The 25,542-nt window shown below is 43.1% G+C and overlaps 1 protein-coding gene and 1 long non-coding RNA gene across 5 annotated transcripts in view; one reads left to right on the top strand and one right to left on the bottom strand.

Moving 5' to 3' along the window:
• Window positions 1-1,898: 1,898 nt before the first annotated feature.
• On the top strand, window positions 1,899-3,040 carry LOC131722779 (uncharacterized). Its single transcript, XR_009320026.1, has 3 exons — window positions 1,899-2,048; window positions 2,324-2,412; window positions 2,906-3,040. It is a non-coding gene; the product is annotated as an uncharacterized LOC131722779 (long non-coding RNA).
• A 10,864-nt stretch (window positions 3,041-13,904) lies between these two features.
• The window catches only part of LOC117407777 (E3 ubiquitin-protein ligase TRIM39-like), a 45,192-nt gene continuing 33,554 nt past the window's right edge, over window positions 13,905-25,542 (bottom strand). For all 4 annotated transcript variants that reach the window (XM_059015809.1, XM_059015808.1, XM_059015810.1 and 1 more), the window contains one exon: window positions 13,905-16,040. In XM_059015809.1, the coding sequence (XP_058871792.1) occupies window positions 15,490-16,040 (551 nt within the window). In that variant the 3' untranslated portion in view covers window positions 13,905-15,489. The remainder of the gene's footprint in view (window positions 16,041-25,542) is intronic.

The raw sequence follows: 25,542 nt of genomic DNA, 5'->3' as shown, positions 1-25,542 counted from the left end.
GGATGTCAGCCTTGGGGTGTAAGGCCTGTGTCGTCCGCCTTGCAGGTACAGACGTGCTCAAATTTGTCGGTACCCCTCCACAAAAAACGAAGAATGCACAATTTTCTCTGAAATAACTTGAAACTGACAGAAGTAATTGGCATCCACCATTGTTTATTCCATATTTAATAGAAATCAGACTTTGCTTTTGATTTTTTATTCAACATAATATTGTAAATAATAAAACAAATGAAAATGGCATGGACAAAAATGATGGGACCTCTAACCTAATATTTTGTTGCACAACATTTAGAGGCAATCACTGCAATCAAACGTTTTCTGTAGCTCTCAGTGAGACTTCTGCACCTGTTAACAGGTAGTTTGGCCCACTCTTCCTGAGCAAACTGCTCCAGCTGTCTCAGGTTTGATGGGTGCCTTCTCCAGACTGCAAGTTTCAGCTCTTTCCATAGATGTTTGATAGGATTCAGATCAGGACTCATAGAAGGCCACTTCAGAATAGCCCAATGTTTTGTTCTTATCCATTCTTGGGTGCTTTTAGCTGTGTGTTTTGAGTCATTATCCTGTTGGAGGACCCATGACCTGCGACTGAGACAGAGCTTTCTGACACTGGGCAGTACGTTTCGCTCCAGAATGCCTTGATAGTCTTGAGATTTCATTGTGCCCTGCACAGATTCAAAGCACTGTGCCAGGCGCAGCAAAGCAGCCCCAAAACATAACCGAGCCTCCTCCATGTTTCACTGTAGGTATGGTGTCCTTTTCTTTGAAAGCTTCATTTTTTCGTCTGTGAACATAGAGCTGATGTGACTTGCCAAAAAGCTCCAGTTTTGACTCATCTGTCCAAAGGACATTCTCCCAGAAGGATTGTGGCTTGCCAATATGCATTTTAGCAAATTCCAGTCTGGCTTTTTTATGTTTTTCTTTAAAAAATGGAGTCCTCCTGGGTCTTCTTCCATGGAGCCCACTTTCGCTCAAAAAGAAACGGATGGTGCGATCAGAAACTGATGTACCTTCACCTTGGAGTTCAGCTTGTATCTCTTTGGCAGTTGTCCTTGGTTCTTTTTCTACCATTCGCACTATCCTTCTGTTCAATCTGGGGTCGATTTTCCTCTTGCCACCGCGCCCAGGGAGGTTGGCTACAGTTCCATGGACCTTAAACTTCTTAATAATATCTGCAACTGTTGTCACAGAAACATCAAGCTGCTTGGAGATGGTCTTGTAGCCTTTACCTTTACCATGCTTGTCTATTATTTTCTTTCTGATCGCTTCAGACAACTCTCTCCTTTGCTTTCTCTGGTCCATGTTCAGTGTGGTGCACACAATGATACCAAACAGAAACAGTGACTACTTTCATCCATTTAAATAGGCCGAATGACTGATTACAAGATTGGAGACATGTGTGATACTAATTAAAGAAACTAATTAGTTTGAAATATCACTATAATCCAGTTATTTATTATCTTTTCTAAGGGGTACCAACAAATGTGTCCAGGCCATTTTAGAATATCTTTGTAGAATAAGCAATAATTCATCTCTTTTCACAGCTTCTTTGCTTTATTCTATGACATACCAAAGGCATGCAAGTATACATGATAAAATAGCTTTTAATTTCATCACTTTTCAGGAGGAATGAAGCATTATTTCAATGAGCTGTAAGGGTACCAACAAATTTGAGCACGTCTGTATATACACTGTTGCTTTAGCCCGCTGCGCGGCCGGTCAGCTGTTGGAATGCCCCCAGTTTTGATGCTTACATCTGTACTTGACGAGTTTGCACAGCAGGATCTCGACTCAATTTCCAGCTTCTGGTTTTAAAATCAGCAGTTATCTGATTACATTGAGAAAAAACGGCCTGACTCGATTTCACACAACTCATGCTTTTATGAGTTTAATATATTACATGTAATATATAAGCTGTTCTCAAAGAAATTAGTAAAATTTAAATGTAACATCAGGACTTACATTTTCATACATCTTTCTAACAGATCAGAATACAAGAACATGAGATTGTGCTGTGCCCTTACAATACTGGAAGTCACTGGATTCTTGTGGTATGTTATTATGTAACATTAACAAAATTCAACAGACACATTTTCATCGTTATCTACATTTTCTGTTTTGATTAAATTGTGTTTTGGTTACAACTAATATTTCTAAAATGTTATATCTAGGTATTACACAATTCTCTTTATATATGGTTAAGTGAAGATGCAAGGTTATTGTAAATAAACAATATTAAAAGAATCTACTAACTTAACAGATTTAAATTCTCACTAACACGGCCACAACTGCTGCTGCTACCATTATAAAATACGGTATTTTGCAGATTGTGAAAATGTGTGAAAATACTGTGGTCCTGATTGATCCACTGGGCGAGGAGGACAAGTATAGCAGAGGAATTTTAAGAAACTGGAGGTTGGTATACATGTTATACAAGTGTTATATATGTTATATTATTAAATGTATCTTAAGCAGAATAAAAATGGATTCAGTTTACTATTGTGAAGTATCTCAAATGCACAGTTTACAGAAATTTGAAAAAATAACTAGTGCCTATGGTTAAGATTGAAATATAACTCCTGTCAAATAAACACTTGATTACAGCTATACATTGAATTGAATCCAGGTTGTAGACCTGAGTTAGGAGTGCAGGTACACTCCGTAGAGCTGGCATTACAATGAGAATTCTAAAAAACTGTCTGTTTTCTAGGAGTTTCATGAGAGCTAATGTGGACACAGGAAATAAGACAGTTTGGAAATTGCAGACTTTCAAACACCAACTTCAGATGGATGGCAGCAGTTGTGGTGTTCTGATATTAAGTGTAAAAAGCTAACATTATTATCTTAAATCCTATCTTTGTGTGTTTAATTTTTACATTACATCTGTGCTTTGTTTTTCAGTTTGCAGAACAGTACCTTACAAGTGGATCAATTGATCAGGTGGAAACCAGCCCAGCATCTATAAGAGCACAAAGACTGGAGATTGCTGGCCTCCTTATGGAAAATCAGGGTAACACATTACTGTGTGAAGGTTTAAAACAACTGGAAGACTACCATGTAATTTGAACACTTATGAATATATAGCAGATTGAATGAGCAACATGAAAGGAAAGAACACAACAGTCCAGGACTGAACAATACAACTGAGAGAATCTATTGAGCCGTTATGCCTCATGCTTTTTGTAAAATGTGTATTATATTTGCAATAATGAAGGGCTGATATACAATACTGTGTTGAAAACCACAATCATGGCATTGCGTAGAACTCATCTCTCTGTGATACCTAATATAAATACAATCCCTAATTGCCCTTGTTTGATACTGGATAGTGTTTTTTTTAAAGGACTGCATCAATAAACACTTCTTGTTCACAATATTATTCCTAAATGTAATTTCCATAGATGCTACATGTACATGTTGAACTATACTGCTTTAAAATGTGACAACTTTATATTTGAAAATGTTGATCAAAATAATTAGGGTTTTAAAATACTTATTTTAATGTTTTAGTTTGTCTAATTTGTTTGCTTTATCACAGGTAACATAGATGAATACTGCATAATATGCAGCATGATGGACCTGCAGTCAGCCAACACCACAATTAACATGTTAAATATACCTGGATTATTACACAACCTGTGTATTACTAATTATTTATTTATTCTAGTAATTATATATAGTATTTAGTTGTTTCATAAGTAAGTGTATATTTGATAAATTTAACTTGTGTTTACTGAACCAGAAAAACTAATTACATCAAGACAAATAATGAATGTGATCTTCCTTGGTATTTTCTGATAATATTGTGAGTAGGTGTTGTGTGTTTTGGAATGATTGCGCTATTTCTGTATAACTGGTGTCAGGGCATAATTTGCTGACACTAGATCCCCTGGAAGATCAATATATTCTTTATTTTTTTATTGTATATCTGCCACAGAATATACACAGTTATATATTTTAAGTGTAATAAACTATTAAATAATTACTTAGTGTCATCTATAGCTGGGTAATATGTTTAGCAATCATCAAGTGGACAATATGTATTTATTTTACTTTTTCAGGTGCAATGTGATCACTGCAACAGATGGGCACACACTGAATGCACACCGTACTCTGCTGAAGAGTTATCAACAGATGGGCACACACTGAATGCACTCCGCACTCTGCTGAAGAGTTATCAACAGACGGGCACACACTGAATGCACTCCGTACTCTGCTGAAGAGTTATCAACAGACGGGCACACACTGAATGCACTCCTTACTCTGCTGGAGAGTTATCAACAGATGAGCACACACTGAATGCACTCCGTACTCTGCTGAAGAGTTATCAACAGATGGGCACACACTGAATGCACACCGTACTCTGCTGAAGAGTTATCAACAGATGGACACACACTGAATGCACACCGTACTCTGCTGAAGAGTTATCAACAGATGAGCACACACTGAATGCACTCCGTACACTGCTGAAGAGTTATCAACAGACGGGCACACACTGAATGCACACCGTACTCTGCTGAAGAGTTATCAACAGACGAGCACACACTGAATGCACTCCGCACTCTGCTGAAGAGTTATCAACAGACGGGCACACACTGAATGCACTCCGTACTCTGCTGAAGAGTTATCAACAGATGGACACACACTGAATGCACTCCGTACTCTGCTGAAGAGTTATCAACAGATGGACACACACTGAATGCACTCCGTACTCTGCTGAAGAGTTATCAACAGACGGGCACACACTGAATGCACTCCGTACTCTGCTGAAGAGTTATCAACAGATGGGCACAAACTGAATGCACTCCGCACTCTGCTGAAGAGTTATCAACAGACGGGCACACACTGAATGCACTCCGTACTCTGCTGAAGAGTTATCAACAGACGGGCACACACTGAATGCACTCCTTACTCTGCTGGAGAGTTATCAACAGATGAGCACACACTGAATGCACTCCGTACTCTGCTGAAGAGTTATCAACAGACGGACACACACTGAATGCACACCGTACTCTGCTGAAGAGTTATCAACAGACGGGCACACACTGAATGCACACCGTACTCTGCTGAAGAGTTATCAACAGATGAGCACACACTGAATGCACTCCGTACTCTGCTGAAGAGTTATCAACAGACGGGAACACACTGAATGCACTCCGTACTCTGCTGAAGAGTTATCAACAGACGGGCACACACTGAATGCACGCCGTACTCTGCTGAAGAGTTATCAACAGACGGGCACACACTGAATGCACTCCGTACTCTGCTGAAGAGTTATCAACAGATGGACACACACTGAATGCACTCCGTACTCTGCTGAAGAGTTATCAACAGATGGACACACACTGAATGCACTCCGTACTCTGCTGAAGAGTTATCAACAGACGGGAACACACTGAATGCACACCGTACTCTGCTGAAGAGTTATCAACAGATGGACACACACTGAATGCACACCATACTCTGCTGAAGAGTTATCAACAGATGGGCACACACTGAATGCACACCGTACTCTGCTGAAGAGTTATCAACAGATGGACACACACTGAATGCACACCGTACTCTGCTGAAGAGTTATCAACAGATGAGCACACACTGAATGCACTCCGTACTCTGCTGAAGAGTTATCAACAGACGGGAACACACTGAATGCACTCCGTACTCTGCTGAAGAGTTATCAACAGACGGGCACACACTGAATGCACACCGTACTCTGCTGAAGAGTTATCAACAGACGGGCACACACTGAATGCACACCGTACTCTGCTGAAGAGTTATCAACAGATGGACACACACTGAATGCACACTGTACTCTGCTGAAGAGTTATCAACAGATGAGCACACACTGAATGCACTCCGTACTCTGCTGAAGAGTTATCAACAGACGGGAACACACTGAATGCACTCCGTACTCTGCTGAAGAGTTATCAACAGACGGGAACACACTGAATGCACTCCATACTCTGCTGAAGAGTTATCAACAGACGGGCACACACTGAATGCACTCCATACTCTGCTGAAGAGTTATCAACAGATGGACACACACTGAATGCACACCGTACTCTGCTGAAGAGTTATCAACAGATGGACACACACTGAATGCACACCGTACTCTGCTGAAGAGTTATCAACAGACGGACACACACTGAATGCACACCGTACTCTGCTGAAGAGTTATCAACAGACGGGCACACACTGAATGCACACCGTACTCTGCTGAAGAGTTATCAACAGATGAGCACACACTGAATGCACTCCGTACTCTGCTGAAGAGTTATCAACAGACGGGAACACACTGAATGCACTCCGTACTCTGCTGAAGAGTTATCAACAGACGGGCACACACTGCATGCACTCCGTACTCTGCTGAAGAGTTATCAACAGACGGGCACACACTGAATGCACTCCGTACTCTGCTGAAGAGTTATCAACAGACGGGCACACACTGAATGCACTCCGTACTCTGCTGAAGAGTTATCAACAGACGGGCACACACTGAATGCACTCCGTACTCTGCTGAAGAGTTATCAACAGACGGGCACACACTGAATGCACTCCGTACTCTGCTGAAGAGTTATCAACAGACGGGCACACACTGAATGCACTCCGTACTCTGCTGAAGAGATATCAACAGACGGGCACACACTGAATGCACACCGTACTCTGCTGAAGAGTTATCAACAGACGGGCACACACTGAAAGCACTCCGTACTCTGCTGAAGAGATATCAAGAGACGGGCACACACTGAAAGCACTCCGTACTCTGCTGAAGAGTTATCAACAGACGGGCACACACTGAATGCACTCCGTACTCTGCTGAAGAGATATCAACAGATGGACACTCAAACTCAAATCATGCAAAAGGGGTGTTTTGACAGATTGCTCGTGGCTGCCATCTTACTCTGGCATCCAGAGAGTTCAAACAACACTGGTACAAATAAGCATTTCTAGGTCTAAAATAACATCATGATGAGGAGATTACCAGTGCAGGGAATTGATGCAGTTCCAGTCCTCCCAACTCTACCGGTGGGAGTGAAAGTGAGCATTTCACTTCTTGATGGTCGAGTGAAATCCAGTCTAGTGGGTACAGCAGTGACTCTCCTTGGTGTCTGTGCCATCATTGAAGGCGACTGAATGAAGTCTTCAACACACTCGTCTGGAGGCTGGCTAGGTGATGCACTTACTTGTGGTCTTTGTGTAGCAGGTGAAGTTGAAGGTGGGCGAGGTACTGCTGCTGCAGCTGGCAGGGAGCTTTTTATTGTCTTTCTTGAACCCTTTTTGACGCACTATCATCGATGTCACTATCAGTGTCGCCAAACCGAATTCTACAAAACAAAATGAATATAAAAACTATTTTAATACTATACCCCTTTCATATTGATAACATTATCATATATATTTCACACATGGAGGGCATATACAAACAAATGATTTGCAAGGTTATTGTGTCTCATTTTTAATTCAATTCAATTCTTATATAATATAATCCATTTAAACAATGTAAATTGCATACCTGGCCGTCCTTTGTCTCTTTGGCTTTGTCACATCGTCTTCCTTTTCTGACTCCAAATCTGATGTTGAGCAAGTTAAGGAGTCTTAACTTCTGTCTTGCCTTCAGGTAATCATCTGGAAAAAAAATTAAAAGGATCTTTTGTTTATAAAATAAGGTTCCTGACCTAACTTTTTGCCAAGGGTTCAAACTAAACCTATATAACTGACACTTTCCTCCTTTGGATAGTAACTTTGCCAACTCTGATTAAAGGCATCTATTATTCAGTTGCAATATTGAATATACATGTCTACATATCCACAATACTTGGTTACTTCTTTATGAAAAAAAAAACCCACAAATGGCGTGTTTGTGTGAAAATCCTGAGCTCATGTTTGGTCCAGCCCTGGCCAGGATCTTCTCTGTTCCTGACTGCTCTGTCAATTCTCTCCTCATCGGTGGAGTTTGTCCACCAGGCTATTCCATCCTTATACCACGTTGCGGGCACCATGTGGATAGTTTTATTGGTCACAAATTCAACTATAAGATACATATCTAAATCTAACACAAATAAAGAAGATTAGACCAACACATTCATTTTTTAAGCTTTTATAAACTGGTCCTGTTGTTTTAGCTTCCATTTTGGATACTGCTATATATAACAATGTTATGCTGCTCTTTGCTGGTATTGCTATTTTGATCAGTCAAAGACTTTCTTCCACCTACTGTGACTATGCCCAAACATTACTAGAAATGTTTGTGAAGCACTCTGGCAAAATCTATGGGCAAGATATTTTAGTATACAATGCTCATAAACATTGTATACTAAAAGAAACTATCGAAATTCCGTAGCCTTCCAGCGATCAGCTTCACGTGGCGAGGTTTCCTTGCAAATTCTGCTGGTATGTAGGCACGCATATCTGTCAAACTAGTGGGCAGTCTTTCAACAAGGCAGGCAGGCGGCACTTGAGTGGTCCTTTTGTCCAAATATTTCTCAAGCACCAAACAACCCCCAAACACACTAAATGCATATAATCCAGGGGAAACTGCGAGAGCAATCCAACGGGAATTCCACGAGCCCTTCGTTGCATTCACAACAGGTGGGGGAGTGTCACTGATATCATTCACCTGCATTTCATTTCATTTCTTCAGTCACTCTTCTGAGCAGTCTGTCTACATTTGCACGAGCCCTTCGTCTGAGAGTAGAACTGGAGAGCAACATCTTTCTGTTCATTATCGAAAACTAAAAAAGTGCAGTCTTAAAATAACAACGTGGAAGACTATATCAATATAGAAAAAGTAGGACAGTATTTGAAGTTGCAATGAAGTTTTTCAGGACTAAAAGGTGTAACACATGCACATGATATACTGTAAACTACAATATTCAAACTTATGAAACAGGAAATTACACATTAAAATTAAAACACTTTCTTTAAAAAAAAAACGACATGAGTTTGTAACTGAAAAGAATAAACCTGCAGCTGCATTAGACGATCCTTTAACACAGATACGGTAATAATAATAATAATAATAATAATAATAATAATAATAATAATAATAATAGAAAAAAAACAGTTTTAACACAAATCACATTAATCTGAACTGTGGCTGTTTGTTACCGTTAATATTTGAATTCCGTTCATGTTCACAAATCCTAACTCATTAAACTACTAAACTAAATTCAGCTTTTAAAAATCTATGGCACAACTGTATATAATATTTCCATAAATAATCTAAACAGTACTGTGAAACACAGTAGGTACAGATTTAACATGGGCACTATTTAATCTTTTAAAGGCTCAGTACATTTAAGGTCGTACAATCAATAATCAGTGCATTGAATAATTGTTGCACCTTTAGTATATTATTTGCTCAAATGTATTGTTGAATATCTACAGATCTTTTTCTCCTTCCTTTCTTTCATAACACTTCAATACTTGCGCATCAACACAATGAAAATGTAAGCTTGTTATTGTTTTGAAGTGCCTGCTCGCATGCTCCTCAGAAGGCGCTGCTTGCTGTTCATGGCAGCGCGCTGAGCTGCTTCTCCGCACACTGCGCGTCGTTTTGAAGCGCTGTGTTTAAGATATTTTCATGTTTGAACTCCTGGCTCCCTGTTAAAATGCAGTCTGTCCTGCCATCAGTTCCCCTGCATCCTGATAAAACGGGAACAACATGGAGTTTTTTTTAACACTGTCAAACTGAAGCCAGGGGGAATCTTTTATCCCCTGTTGGTTGAACTGTCGGTTGATAATTCAGTGAAACTGGCGGGTATGGGATTTGTAGTTTTTAATGTGTGATTAACAGTGGGCAGTGGACACCAATAAACTACATTCCCAGAGTGCATTGCGATTGAGCTTTGCATTTAGATCCGACTGTGAGGTTCTTTTTTTCTCTCGTTTTATACTTTTCAGCTTGAAAAATAAATCTCGTTTATTGTTTATATTCAACCTTTAGGGATTTCTAGTCGCATCCGTGCGTCTAAATTAAAATGTGCGTTAACACAAGCATTGTGTTCGTCTCTCATGAGCAGAAACCGGACCCATAAAAAATATAACGAGTAGATCTATCGACGTTTGAATCAGACACAAGAACGAAATATCTACAAATATCTATTCTAACAAGTATACCGGTAGATCATTACTATAAGGTTCAGGTTGCACTCCCGGTAGCTCTAGACGCATGTTCGGAACATTTTACATTCCTTAGAGGAAAGAATATTTATCAGATATGATTCTCATTCTCGCTCTCGCTCTCGCTCTCTCCTTCCCGCTGCACCCAGTCAGCCAATCGGAGCTCCCCTCTTGTCACCCAGCCAGCCAATCGGAGCTCCCCTCTTGTCACCCAGCCAGGCAATCGGAGCTCCCCTCTTGTCACCAAACCAGCCAATCAGAGCTCCCCTCTTGTCACCAAACTAGCCAATCAGCGCTCCCCTCTGGTCACCAAGCCAGCCAATCGGAGCTCCCCTCTTGTCAGCCAGCTAGCCAATCAGAGCTACCCAATTGGATATAGTCACTCTAATAAGCACGTGTACTGCCCTGACTCACGAGTAAATCCTTTACCAGCTTTGAAAAACGAAACTGTGCACTTGTAGTAGGTTCCTATTATTATTATTATTATTATTATTATTATTATTATTATTATTCACGTGTGGATTGTGTTTCTCATATTATTATTTGATAAATGTGTATTGTGTGTGTGTGTGTGTGTGTGTGTGTGTTGATTTATTTATATAAATGTGTGTTTTGTTGTTCAGCTCTTTATTATTATTTCTCATCTCGAGTGTGGTTTGATGTATTTGCTTCACTGGACCCCCCTAAACTACTTTCTCTCTTTCCTCTATGGAACTATACGAGCGAAACTCCGATTGGCTGAAGGACTGTCTGCCCAATCCACGCCCCTCCCCCCTTGTTGCTTAGCAACCGCGTCTCCCGTTCCACGGCTCTGCTTGATCTCCCCGCCCTGCCAATCATCTACTGCCTTTATAAATGCGGAGGAATATTGTGAGAGGGAGAGCCGGACTTGTGAAGGAGATTCCGCGCTGCAGACTGGAGCTGGAACGCGGAGAGACTTTATGAAACTGATAGATCCAAGTATTTTATATAAACTGCAATAATATAATCTGTGGTAACTAGTTTAATTAACTTCACTATAAGAAACTGATCGATTTAGAGTTTGTTTTATTGTATCATCCCTATATATACTAGACAATTGTTATAGATTGTGAAGTGAAGGTGGCATTGTCATATGGTTTACATTATTGTTAATGAGTTTGAGATTTTTTAAAATCAATTATTACTAATAAAAAAAAACTTGTAAAGGTTATTTTTGGTGTGTGATTGCTTGGTTTCTCCTGGATAAAAGAGTTTGAGCGGGAACCAACCACTCGAGGTCCTTGTCCTCAATAAACACAAGGTGGCGCAGTCAAATTATTAACATCGATTTAGCAAAGACTGTTACACTCGTTCTGTCGAATCTCTCCAGGATGTTATTCCTCAAGTCTGTGTGTTAAAGTGAAAGGCAGATTGAAGTTATCTTGATCGTTGATCGCCGATGTGGACAGACTGGCTCCGACTCCTGGTTCTGTTCTACTTTCTAATTCTTCAGCCCCGTTATCTGGAACAGCAGCGCCGCCTAAACTCTCGCTGACCAGTTGTTCAGGTTCATTAGTTGTTGTCGTTACTTCATTTTTATAGGATTTAAACCCGTAATGTGATAGTCTCAGTGTTTTCCAGCAGGCATTTTTCACTAGCTTGCTTTTCCTTTTGTTTCATTCGTTTCGCTGCACCGCTAAGTTTTTTCCATTTTCTCTCTCTCTCTCGCCGTCCGTCTAGCGTGATCATGGGGCAAGTGGATTGGATTTTAAACTGTAAAACAGCCATTTTTATTTATGTATTTATTTTAACCAGGCTGCGGGCCCCCTCGGCAGCTCAGGGCCCTGGACAAATGTCCCCCCCCCCCCTTAAATCCGGCCCTGCCTACATGTGTGTGTCCCCTCCCCCTACATGCGTGTGTGTGCGTGTGCGTGTGCGTGTGCGTGTGTGTGTGTGTGTGTGTGTGTGTTCTATTTCTCTGTGAATTCTGCATGTATAATGCTCGTGAATGTGAGGAATGCTTGCAGGCTGTTCTCATGTATTATTGCAGGGGAGACTGGACCTGTCCGAGGGGACTGGGGGTACAAGTTTAGGGTTAGGGTTCAGTTGAAAGGGCAGCGATATAGACTTCTATGCAAAGAAGGATGGCTGTTAGAAAAACATAAGGGGGGAACAAATATTTGAAAGGCAAAATATTGGTTCCTGGGGAACAGATATAATGTGACACCGGTACAAAACAAGTCCTGGACACAAAATCCATCACAAAAATAAACCCTTCTTTACAGAGGAGGGTTCTTCACCCTGTCAGTGTCTGTCTGTCTTTCTGTGTGTGTTACTGATTGGTTTATAATTTTTTTCTTCAGATTAACAGATTGGCGTCGACTGGATCTTACTTTTTTTTTTTTTTTTGTAAAATCTCCCAGATGTTTTAAATACAAGGTGAACATATTTATCATGTACGCTGAATAAAAATGACAATTTAAACTCATCTGAACTGAATCTGTTCTGTTTCTTTCAGTATTTCTAAATCAGACTGGAAGTAACTCTGTGCTTTGAGGAGGAGGTGGGGATGTGTAAACTAACTGGAGTGTGTACAGGGCCTGCAATCCTCCACAGATCCCCACTCTGAGTTTCAAACAAAGTAGAGATATCATCCATTACTATTAAACAGGCAAGCTTAGGCATACTAAAAAAATCCCCTCTCACCAGTGGTGTGGATCTGTAGTACAGCCCCAGCTGTCTCCCCCTCCCTCCCTCTCCCCCTCCCCTCTCTCCTCAGTGGTGTGGATCTGTAGTACAGCCCCAGCTGTTTCCCCTTCCCTCCCTCTCCCCCTCCCCTCTCTCCTCAGCAGTGTGGATCTGTAGTACAGCCCCATCTGTCTCCCCCGCCCTCCCTCTCCCGTTCCCCTCTCTCACCAGCGGTGTGGATCTTTAGTACAGCCCCAGCTGTCTCCCCCTCCCCTCTCTCCTCAGCGGTGTGGATCTGTAGTACAGCCCCAGCTGTCTCCCCCTCCCTCCCTCTCCCCCTCCCCTCTCTCACCAGCGGTGTAGATCTGCAGTACAGCCCCAGCTGTCTCCCCCTCCATCCCTCTCCCCATCCCCTCTCTCCTCAGCGGTGTGGATCTGTAGTACAGCCCCAGCTGTCTCCCCCCCTCCCTCTCCCCCTCCCCAGCTGTGTGGATCTGTAGTACAGCCCCAGCTGTCTCCCCCTCCCTCCCTCTCCCCCTCCCCTCTCTCCCCAGTGGTGTGGATCTCTAGTACAGCCCCAGCTGTCTCCCCCTCCCTCCCCCTCTCCTCTCTCCTCAGCGGTGTGGATCTGTAGTACAGCCCCAGCTGTCTCCCCCTCCCTCCCTCTCCCCCTCCCCTCTCACCAGCGGTGTGGATCTGTAGTGCAGCCCCAGCTGTCTCCCCCTCCCTCCCTCTCCCCCTCCCCTCTCACCAGCGGTGTGGATCTGTAGTGCAGCCCCAGCTGTCTCCCCCTCCCTCCCCCTCTCCCTCCCCTCTCTCCTCAGTGGTGTGGATCTAGTACAGCCCCAGCTGTCTCCCCCTCCCTCCCTCTCCCCCTCCCCTCTCTCCTCAGCGGTGTGGATCTGTAGTACAGCCCCAGCTGCCTCTGTGAAGAATCTGCTCATGGACCCAACAGGCTTGTTATTGTTGAGAGTTATGTGTGAAGAATCACAATTAAAATGTCCAGTTTAAGGATCCAATTCATTCATATGTGTAATGGTCTAATTTAATCAACACTCTGCTGTCATGAATGTCTTTCTTTTTACGAGTTCAAGATTGCCGAGGTAAACAATTGAGCAGTAAATCACACAACACCGTTATATCTTTTATACATTTTATCAAGAAAGATAGAAAATAGATGCGCTACAAAAACAGAACAGAAGATTCATATCAAAATAGCAGAAATCAGTTCACTGAGTTTAGCAATGAATAATATTCAGGGAGCATCCAGCTTCAGAGTAAATATTGATTACATGGAAAATAATGCATTCATCTATTGTCTAGAAAGTCTATTATCATTATTTATTAATTATCAGACACCCTTATCCAGGGAGACTTACAGCTGTTACAAAATATCACAGTACAAAATTAGAGGGGGCAGGGAGGAGAGGGGGAGAGGGAGGAGAGAGGAGAGAGGGAGAGTATAAAGGATGGAGGAGAGAGGGATAGAGAAGGCATGGTGGAGAGAGGGAGAGCAGAGAGGATGGAGGAGAGAGGGAGAGTAGAGAGAGGCAGAGTAGAGAGGAGAGAGGGAGAGTAGAGAGGATGGAGGAGAGAGGGAGAGTAGAGAAGGCAGGGAGGAGAGAGGGAGTGTAGAGAGGATGGAGGAGAGAGGGAGAGGAGAGAGGATGGAGGAGAGAGGGAGAGTAAAGGCAGGGAGAGAGGCAGAGTAGAGAGGATGGAGGAGAGAGGGAGAGTAGAGAAGGCAGGGAAGAGAGAGGGAGAGTAGAGGATGGAGGAGAGAGGGAGAGTAGAGGGCAGGGTGGAGAGAGGGAGAGTAGAGAGGGCAGGGTGGAGAGAGGGAGAGTAGAGAGGATGGAGGAGAGAGGGAGAGTAGAGAAGGCAGGGAGGAGAGAGGGAGAGTAGAGAAGGCAGGGTGGAGAGAGGGAGAGTAGAGAGGATGGAGGAGAGAGGGAGAGTAGAGAACGCAGGGAGGAGAGAGGGAGAGTAGAGGATGGAGGAGAGAGGGAGAGTAGAGAGGGCAGGGTGGAGAGAGGGAGAGTAGAGAGGGCAGGGTGGAGAGAGGGAGAGTAGAGAAGGCAGGATGGAGAGAGGGAGAGTAGAGAGGATGGAGGAGAGAGGGAGAGTAGAGAAGGCAGGGTGGAGAGAGGGACAGTAGAGAAGGCAGGGAGGAGAGGGAGAGTAGAGGATGGAGGAGAGAGGGAGAGTAGAGAGGGCAGGGTGGAGAGAGGGAGAGTAGAGAAGGCAGGGAGGAGAGAGGGAGAGTAGAGAGGATGGAGGAGAGAGGGAGAGTAGAGAGGATGGAGGAGAGAGGGAGAGTAGAGAGGGCAGGGTGGAGAGAGGGAGAGTAGAGAAGGCAGGGTGGAGAGAGGGAGAGTATAAAGGATGGAGGATAGAGGGAGAGTGGGAAAGGGAGGGGATTAGCATATCAGAGGGAAGGGAGAGAGAAAGAGGAGGGGAGAGCCATAGGGGAGGCAGAGAGAAGGGGAGAGGAGAGAAAGAGAGAGAAGGAGATGGAGAGGAAAGAAAGAGGGAGACAGGAAGGTAGAGTAGGAAAGGGGGTGTAGAGAAATAAAGAGGAGGGGCTCAGGGTAAGAGGGTGGAAGAGAGAGGATTTCTTCTCATCAGCCCAGAAGAGTGCAGAGAGAGTGTCAGTGAAAGTGAAGAGGAGATCTGTCTGAGCTGTTTGAATAGTTTCCTGGTTCAGACAGCAATGTGTGTTTAATCTGCAGCGCTGACAGGGTCAGGGTCAGGGGACTCCAGCACAAGGTCTGTATTACTGTCCACAGTACAGAAGAATGGATAGAGTTTCTCATTGGGATTGAACTCCATCTCAGTGAAAGTGTAGATGTGAGATCTGGTCTCCACATTGTAAAAGGAGAGCTGCCCTTCCTCATAATCCAGATACACCCCCAGCTTCTGGGGCTTCAGGCTCCGGGGGAGGGGGGTCTGGGGGTCAGTGAGAGCAATGAACACACCTCCACTCCACCACTCCACAGTCCAGTAACCCTGCTGGGGGATCATGCTGAACCACCCCTTCCTCTCGGCAGACTCTCTGCTGACTCCTAATCTCCAATATGTATTCCCCCCCATCTGCACCTGCCAGTAGCGTCTCCCCGAGGTGAAGCTCTCCCTGCCCAGCACACAGAACCTGCCATCAAATCTCTCTGGAGTGTCAGGGAGACGCTGCCACCCTCCCTGTCTCACTCGTTTCCCCTCCGCAGACAGGATGAGCGCGGGGTGTGCTGTATCAGGGTCCAGAGTCACTTCAACTGTGGAGCAGAGAGGAGACATCATCATCATTATTATTATTATTATTATTATGAGCTGTATTATTATTATAAAATAATATAAAAGAGGAACGAAAGAAAGAAAGAAAGAAAGAAAGAAAGAAAGAAAGAAAGAAAGAAAGAAAGGTGAGCCTCTTACCTCAATTAAAATGAATCTTGAAATAATAATATTTACTAGATATAAATATTAACTAAACCCCGAGATCGCCTCGTACAGTAAAGTCTCTTAAATCGACAGGATGAACTCAAGCTGCAGTTTGGAATCGCAGTTGGAATTGTGGCAGTTTTTCGAATTTCGAACTGTAGCAGTGTTCTGTTGTCATGGAAACCGCGGTGAACACAATGAGCCGCGAGATACGCGATCCTGAAGAGGGAGAAGAACAACACAAACTGAAAGTGTGAGAGAAAACCCTGACGGAGGCTCTTCCGTGACCGGCGAGGGAACAAGATCTGGAGCCCAAACATCTTAGCCTTTTCAGAGTAGCACACCCGAGCCGAGCCGAGCCGAGCCCCCCCAGCGCGGGTGTGTTCACACTGCAGCTCAAAGAAGCAGCTGCCAGTGGAACGTGACGTCAGATTCCACGGACACGCGCGCACAGAGGAGTGCTGTGGATTTGTTTTGAGAATGGATCCCGAGGTCGGACTGTCCCAAACGATAAAGTACCAAAAGATTTCAACGAATACACAAATATGGGTTTGTGTTTCACATGCTGCTGACTGCAAATACAAACCGAATAATTTCATTTCATATTATTAAAGTTAGATTAACTACGACTAATAATAACTTTAAAAAGTTACAGATAGTATTTAAAAATGTCAGAAATAGATTTAAAGCAGGCCTATTAAAAACACAATCTAAACGAAACATTAAAGAGATTTTTCTGTACAGCTTGTTTTTATACATGCAATGTTAATAGATGGGATTTTTAAAATGACCGAATTGAATGTGATTTTCAGATACTTTCACATTTCCAATATACGGAGCTTATTTATTTATTTATTATTTTCTGTTAAGGACTGGTTTATAAAGTAACCACAAAATAATCTGCGCGATTACTGATCACTTTATTCATTAGAAAAAATGATAACGCTTTATATTACGTGGCATAAATTAATATTAAATTGATATTAAATGAATGTTAAATTGCATATTAAATTTACGTTCAATTATTCCTTGTTACTTTCCATTGACATTCAAGTCAGATTAACTGTATTTTCAATAAGGGGAAATTATTACATATTTTCAACGGTAACAAAACGTGATATAAATGGGCGTGACGTGCCATTACATTTTCAATCGATATTTGGGTAACATTTAGCAAGAAACCAGCTATTGCACATTTATTAAATATTAATTTAACATTCATTTAATATCTATCGCCTATCTATTTAATATTAATTTATGTCACACAATCTAAAGCGTTGCTGATAAATACATGGAACTCAAATCATGAAGCAGCAGCAGACCTTGCAGTTCACACACTGTAAGGTTTGATTTGTCTCTGTTTGAAATGATCCCTGTCAGCTTTAAACAATTTAAAGGAGAAATACTTTCCAGAAGACAAGTCTCTGAATTCAACACATCGGCGCCGGTCGCTGCAGGTCTGTGACCAAGAACTGCGTCCATTAAGACATCAGATTTACTTTTTTTGCGGTCTGACGCTTTTATTGTTATGATCTTTTATTTATTAATTATCATTTCCACAGAGCAGACCCCCCCCCCACCACCACACTGAGCCCCTGGCAGCTGTACGACAGAGTGCACCTCAACCAGGAAGGCGTCCGGGTCTTTGATAAATCCCTCAAGGATACAGCCTCCCCCCCCCAGCGCAGCATACAACAGACAACGTTGCATACTATTTTTAACGTCTGTATTACAGGACAAAAAGCACTCCTCACACAGACTGCTATTACAGCAGTCACTTTGAACAATACGATCCCAGTGTTCACACAGAGAAGATTTATGGTAGTGAAACCACGGGCATAGCAGTGATATAGAATTGATCAAGTTCAAAACTGAAAGTTATGAAACACGCCCATCTGTTTGCTTTGGAGCGCCCCACACTGCACTAAAACAAAACAAAACAAAAAAACTCGTTTTTAAAGTGAACAAAACTATTTTTCAATACAATTAGATACTTCATTGGACATTAATCCAATGAAGACGAACGCAAACCAAATGGAAAGAGTAGAAGCCTGTAGGTTTACGGTTTTGTGTTGTTCACCTTGTCTTTATTTTTTCACGTGAATGCGCAGGCGCCGCTGTGAAGGGGAGGGACGCTGGGAAATGAAGTCTTTATTTTTTCATGTGAATGCGCATGCGCCGTTGTGAAGGGGAAGGACGCTGGGAAATGAAGTCTTTATTTTTTCATGTGAATGCTCATGCGCCGTTGTGAAGGGGAGGGACGCTGGGAAATGAAGTCTTTATTTTTTCACGTGAATGCTCATGCGCCGCTGTGAAGGGGAGGGACGCTGGGAAATGAAGTCTTTATTTTTTCATGTGAATGCTCATGCACCGTTGTGAAGGGGAGGGACGCTGGGAAATGAAGTCTTTATTTTTTCATGTGAATGCTCATGCACCGTTGTGAAGGGGAGGGACGCTGGGAAATGAAGTCTTTATTTTTTCATGTGAATGCTCATGCGCCGCTGTGAAGGGGAGGGACGCTGGGAAATGAAGTCTTTATTTTTTCACGTGAATGCGCAGGCGCCGCTGTGAAGGGGAGGGACGCTGGGAAATGAAGTCTTTATTTTTTCATGTGAATGCTCATGCACCGTTGTGAAGGGGAGGGACGCTGGGAAATGAAGTCTTTATTTTTTCACGTGAATGCTCATGTGCCGTTGTGAAGGGGAGGGACGCTGGGAAATGAAGTCTTTATTTTTTCATGTGAATGCTCAAGCGCCGCTGTGAAAGAGAGGGACGCTGGGAAATGAAGTCTTTATTTTTTCACGTGAATGCGCCGTTGTGAAGGGGAGGGACGCTGGGAAATGAAGTCTTTATTTTTTCATGTGAATGCTCATGCACCGTTGTGAAGGGGAGGGACGCTGGGAAATGAAGTCTTTATTTTTTCATGTGAATGCTCAAGCGCCGCTGTGAAAGAGAGGGACGCTGGGAAAGGAAGTCTTTATTTTTTCATGTGAATGCTCATGCGCCGCTGTGAAGGGGAGGGATGCTGGGAAATGAAGTCTTTATTTTTTCACGTGAATGCGCATGCGCCGCTGTGAAGGGGAGGGACGCTGGGAAATGAAGTCTTTATTTTTTCACGTGAATGCTCATGCGCCGCTGTGAAGGGGAGGGACGCTGGGAAATGAAGTCTTTATTTTTTCATGTGAATGCTCAGGCGCCGCTGTGAAGGGGAGGGACACTGGGAAATGAAGTCTTTATTTTTTCATGTGAATGCTCATGCGCCGCTGTGAAGGGGAGGGATGCTGGGAAATGAAGTCTTTATTTTTTCACGTGAATGCTCATGCGCCGCTGTGAAGGGGAGGGACGCTGGGAAATGAAGTCTTTATTTTTTCATGTGAATGCGCAGGCGCCGCTGTGAAAGAGAGGGACGCTGGGAAATGAAGTCTTTATTTTTTCACGTGAATGCGCCATTGTGAAGGGGAGGGACGCTGGGAAATGAAGTCTTTATTTTTTCATGTGAATGCTCATGCACCGTTGTGAAGGGGAGGGACGCTGGGAAATGAAGTCTTTATTTTTTCACGTGAATGCGCAGGCGCCGCTGTGAAGGGGAGGGACGCTGGGAAATGAAGTCTTTATTTTTTCATGTGAATGCTCATGCGCCGCTGTGAAGGGGAGGGACGCTGGGAAATGAAGTCTTTATTTTTTCATGTGAATGCTCATGCGCCGTTGTGAAGGGGAGGGACGCTGGGAAATGAAGTCTTTATTTTTTCATGTGAATGCTCATGCGCCGTTGTGAAGGGGAGGGACGCTGGGACATGAAGTCTTTATTTTTTCATGTGAATGCTCAAGCGCCGCTGTGAAAGAGAGGGACGCTGGGAAATGAAGTCTTTATTTTTTCATGTGAATGCTCATGCGCCGCTGTGAAGGGGAGGGATGCTGGGAAATGAAGTCTTTATTTTTTCATGTGAATGCGCATGCGCCGCTGTGAAGGGGAGGGACGCTGGGAAATGAAGTCTTTATTTTTTCATGTGAATGCTCATGCACCGTTGTGAAGGGGAGGGACGCTGGGAAATGAAGTCTTTATTTTTTCATGTGAATGCTCATGCGCCGTTGTGAAGGGGAGGGACGCTGGGAAATGAAGTCTTTATTTTTTCATGTGAATGCTCAGGCGCCGCTGTGAAGGGGAGGGACGCTGGGAAATGAAGTCTTTATTTTTTCATGTGAATGCGCAGGCGCCGCTGTGAAGGGGAGGGACGCTGGGAAATGAAGTCTTTATTTTTTCATGTGAATGCGCAGGCGCCGCTGTGAAGGGGAGGGACGCTGGGAAATGAAGTCTTTATTTTTTCATGTGAATGCGCAGGCGGTGCTGTGAAGGGGAGGGATGCTGGGAAATGAAGTCTTTATTTTTTCACGTGAATGCTCATGCGCCGTTGTAAAGGGGAGGGACGCTGGGAAATGAAGTCTTTATTTTTTCATGTGAATGCTCATGCGCCGCTGTGAAGGGGAGGGACGCTGGGAAATGAAGTCTTTATTTTTTCATGTGAATCTCAGGCGCCGCTGTGAAGGGGAGGGACGCTGGGAAATGAAGTCTTTATTTTTTCACGTGAATGCTCATGCGCCGCTGTGAAGGGGAGGGACGCTGGGAAATGAAGTCTTTATTTTTTCATGTGAATGCGCAGGCGCCGCTGTGAAAGAGAGGGACGCTGGGAAATGAAGTCTTTATTTTTTCACGTGAATGCGCCATTGTGAAGGGGAGGGACGCTGGGAAATGAAGTCTTTATTTTTTCATGTGAATGCTCATGCACCGTTGTGAAGGGGAGGGACGCTGGGAAATGAAGTCTTTATTTTTTCACGTGAATGCGCAGGCGCCGCTGTGAAGGGGAGGGACGCTGGGAAATGAAGTCTTTATTTTTTCATGTGAATGCTCATGCGCCGCTGTGAAGGGGAGGGACGCTGGGAAATGAAGTCTTTATTTTTTCACGTGAATGCGCAGGCGCCGCTGTGAAGGGGAGGGACGCTGGGAAATGAAGTCTTTATTTTTTCATGTGAATGCTCATGTGCCACTGTGAAGGGGAGGGACGCTGGGAAATGAAGTCTTTATTTTTTCATGTGAATGCTCATGCGCCGCTGTGAAGGGGAGGGACGCTGGGAAATGAAGTCTTTATTTTTTCATGTGAATGCTCATGCGCCGCTGTGAAGGGGAGGGACGCTGGGAACGACTATTGTACCAGACAACGGCTTCGATTTTTAATGAAAAAAAAAATACATCAAGTTTTTTGGTTCTGGACATGTTTTGTTTCTTGCCAACAATATACAAGTGAATGAAACTAAAAATGTAGTTTTGTCACCGTGTTTTAAGTTTAATTTAAATAGAGTTGTTTTTAATGTTTTTTCGATGTTGGATACACACGCTTTTTATGGAGCTTCTGCAGAAATGGTACATTGTAAAATCGACTAGGAATGTTTATTTCATGCTATTAAAATAGATTACATTTTAGTGCTAACGTACAGTCCTCCTTTATGCTTTTATGTTTACCATTGGTACGCACTTTCAATAACAAACCGAGGTTAAAATAGGACTTAAAATAGTGGAAGTAAAATATAAAAATATGAAATGAGTGAAACATTAAATTTATGGCCGGTTAAACGATTAACAATGGGTTTAAACGTGTAGTCAATTAAACGTAGATTTACAGCCCTACAAACTACAATGAGGAATATTTTCATACCCTCCACACAGAGATCAGCCATTTCCAGACCCAGGGAAATGTGCTGCTCTGTGGGGATTTCAACACCAGAACAGGAACAGAGCCTGACTGTAGAAGCACACAAGGTAACAGCCATGTATTTGGACAAACCCCTCTGTACCTCACACCCACCTCAATCCACAGAAACAACCCTGATTGTATTGTGAACACAAATGGGAGGCAGTTAGTGCATCTCTTTCAAGCCTGGGGTCTGTACATTATTAATGGCAGGATCAGAGGGGACTCTTTAGGTAGATTCACATACTGCTCAGCTCTTGGGACTAGCGTAGTTGATTACGCCATCACTGACCTGGACCCCTCCTTTATTAATGCATTCACTGTCAGACCACAAACACCTCTGTCAGACCACAGTCAAATTACTGTGTTCCTACAAAGAACAGGACAGCCCAGTAACACACTAATACAGCCATGCAAGCTGTACCATCTGAACCATACTTATAAATGGGCTCCAAACAGCACAGAGGAATTCGATAAAGCAACTGGCTCTCCTGAAATCACTAACCTTACTGACACCTTCCAAATCACACAGTGCCAGCCTAATGTGAGAGGAGTAAATCTGGCAGTTAAACACATGAATGAAATATTAGAAAAAACAGCAAGCAAGGCAAATCTCAAAAAAATGAACAAGTAAAAACAATCAGAAGCACAAACCCAAAGAAAAATGGTTTGATGATGAATGTGAAACAATAAGGAAAAAAACTAAGACAAGAATCAAATCAAAAACATCATCAGCCACATAACCCAGATTTACACCTCAGGTACTGCGAGACCCTAAAGCAACACAAACACACCCTGAAACAGAACAAAGAGAAACACACGAACACAACCCTCACAGACACTGAGAAATCTATTAACCAAAATCAGTTCTGGGAATGTGGAACAATATGAACTCCACACAGAAACAAGAACTGACAATACAAAATGAAAATCTTTACAAAGAAACCCTACAAGAGAAATTTACAACAGAGGAAAATTTAATTCAGGAAAAACTTAAATCATTAGAACTATCTATTAAAGACAACCAGAATCCACTTGACTTCCCAATCTCCCCGCAGGAGCTAGCAGAGAAGCACCAGGGACTCAAACCCAGGAAAGCCTGTGGCCCGACAGCATCAGTACCGAGATGCTCAAACACAGCAGCCCTGAGCTGCAGGAGGCCCTGCTTAAATTATTCAACCTGGTACTACAGGAAGGCTGCTTCCCTGACATCTGGAACCAAGGGCTTATATCACCAATTTACAAAAGTGGAGACAAATTCAACCCCAACAACTACCGAGGCATCTGTGTGAGCAGCAACCTGGGGAAGGTATTCTGCAGTATCATCAATACCTGAATACTGGCCTTCCTTACCGAACACAGAGTCTTGAGTAAGAGTCAGATTGGATTTCTACAAAATTACCAATGACCATATTTACACCCTCCACACCCTAATCAACAACCATGTACAACAAAAAAATAAAGGAAACATTTTCTCTTGTTTTATAGACTTTAAAAAAGCATTTGATTCCATTTCGCATGAAGGTTTAAATTATAAAATTCTACAATGTGGTGTAGGGGGTAAAACTTACGACATAATAAAGTCAATGTACTCAGAAAACAAGTGTGGAATAAAAATTGGCAACAAAAGAACAGAATTCTTCACACAGGGTCGTGGAGTGAGACAGGGCTGCAGTCTGAGTCCAACACTGTTCAATATTTACATCAGTGAATTAGCAGCGGTGTTGGAGCAGTCTGCAGCCCCTGGTCTCACTCTACACGACAAACACATTCAATTCCTGCTCTACACAGATGACCTGGTCCTGCTGTCACCCACAGAGCAGGGGCTACAGCAGAGCCTGTCACTGCTAGAGCAGTACTGTCAGACCTGGGCCCTGACAGGAAACATGAAAAAGACCAGAATTATGATCTTAAAAAGGGCAGATCTCAAAGAAGTAGGTCCCACTTCACTCTACACAACACCACCCTAGAACACACCACACAATATACATACCTAGACCTGACCATCAGTGCGTCAGGGAGCAGTGAATGCACTAAAAGAAAAAGCCTGCAGAGCTTTTTATACCATCAAAAGGAGGCTTTATAAAATAAATCTACCTGTCAGAATCTGGCAAGAGTTATCCATCCCATTGTGCTGTATGGAAGTGAGGTATGGAGTCGTCAGTCAACAAGATTATATAAAATGGGATAAACATCCAGTAGAAACCCTGCATGCTGAATTCTGCAAAAACATATTACAGGTAGAGCAGAAAACACCAAACCATGCATGCAGGGCTGAATTAGGCCGCTACCCACTGCTCACCAGCATGCAAAAAAGAGCACTACAATTCTGGATGCATCTAAACAGAAGTGAGCCAGACTCCCTCCAGTACAAGGCCCTTCTAACCCAAGAGCTCAGCCCAGAAAAGAGTCTCCACAGCCAGCTGGTCCTGAAGCTCACTACACTAACCCACACTAACACTAACCAGCTTCAGGACAGCTCTGCTACAGCACTGCCAATCAGAGTCAACCAAACTGTAACACAAATCAAAAACTCCTATCTGGAACATTGGGACAAAGAAACAAAAACCCCAAATAAACTGGATTGCTATCGAGCCCTAAAAAGAGACTTTACTCTGGAGGGGATCTCTTCACTGTCAGAGGGCAGCAGTGTGGAGTAGTGGTTAGGGCTCTGGACTCTTGACCGGAGGGTTGTGGGTTCAATCCCCAGTGGGGGACACTGCTGTTGTACCCTTGAGCAAGGTACTTTACCTAGATTGCTCCAGTAAAAACCCAACTGTATAAATGGGTAATTGTATGTAAAAATAATGTGAAATAATGTATAATGTGATATCTTGTAACAATTGTAAGTCGCCCTGGATAAGGGCGTCTGCTAAGAAATAAATAATAATAAAATAATAAAGATACGATAATAAAATAATAAAGAGATACAAAGCAGAGGCAGATCTAGCTTTAATAAAGAGGAGTCTCTTATTAACATGTCGCAATCTCGTTTGCAAGTCCTGCTTGTAATGAAAATGAAGGCTTGGCTGATTGAAAAGCCCATTTAGTTGTTTCACAGAATGAATCAAGTTTACTATGAACACGTTTCTCAGTCATGACTGAGAGACACAAACTGCTTCACAGGGATCAGATGAATTCTTAAAGCAGAGTAGAAAATTCGGGTAAAACACTGACAATCAGAAGCCCAGCCTCGAGTATACACTGGGATATGCATCCCCACTGAGGAGAAGAGGAGAGGAGAGGAGAGAAGGATAGAGGGAGAGGTACACTCATGAGAGGAGAGGTGCAGACAGGCTCCAGATTGGGACACTCTTAATAATGTGTAGAAAGAATGTCTGTACCAAGTTTCATCACAATCAGATCAGCAGTTCTCTAGATGCATGTCAAAGTGTAACATATGGAGCCCTGCAGTGTCTACATGTGATCTTCACTTCACAGTGAGTTCACAATCTGGAGCATTATAACTAAACACACTTTCTCCTCTCCTTTTCAGTGTTTCCTTTGGGAGGCACACAAGGCTGGCGTTAGCTGAGCTGGGAGTGCACAGAGGTTTAAATGGGGCAGAATGTAAATATAGATGTAAACACAGTGA

This window comes from Acipenser ruthenus, chromosome 51, assembly GCF_902713425.1.
Source record: "Acipenser ruthenus chromosome 51, fAciRut3.2 maternal haplotype, whole genome shotgun sequence".
Classification (NCBI taxonomy): domain Eukaryota; kingdom Metazoa; phylum Chordata; class Actinopteri; order Acipenseriformes; family Acipenseridae; genus Acipenser; species Acipenser ruthenus.
Note: the sequence above shows the minus strand (reverse complement) of the source record. Positions and strands in the feature narration are given on the sequence as shown.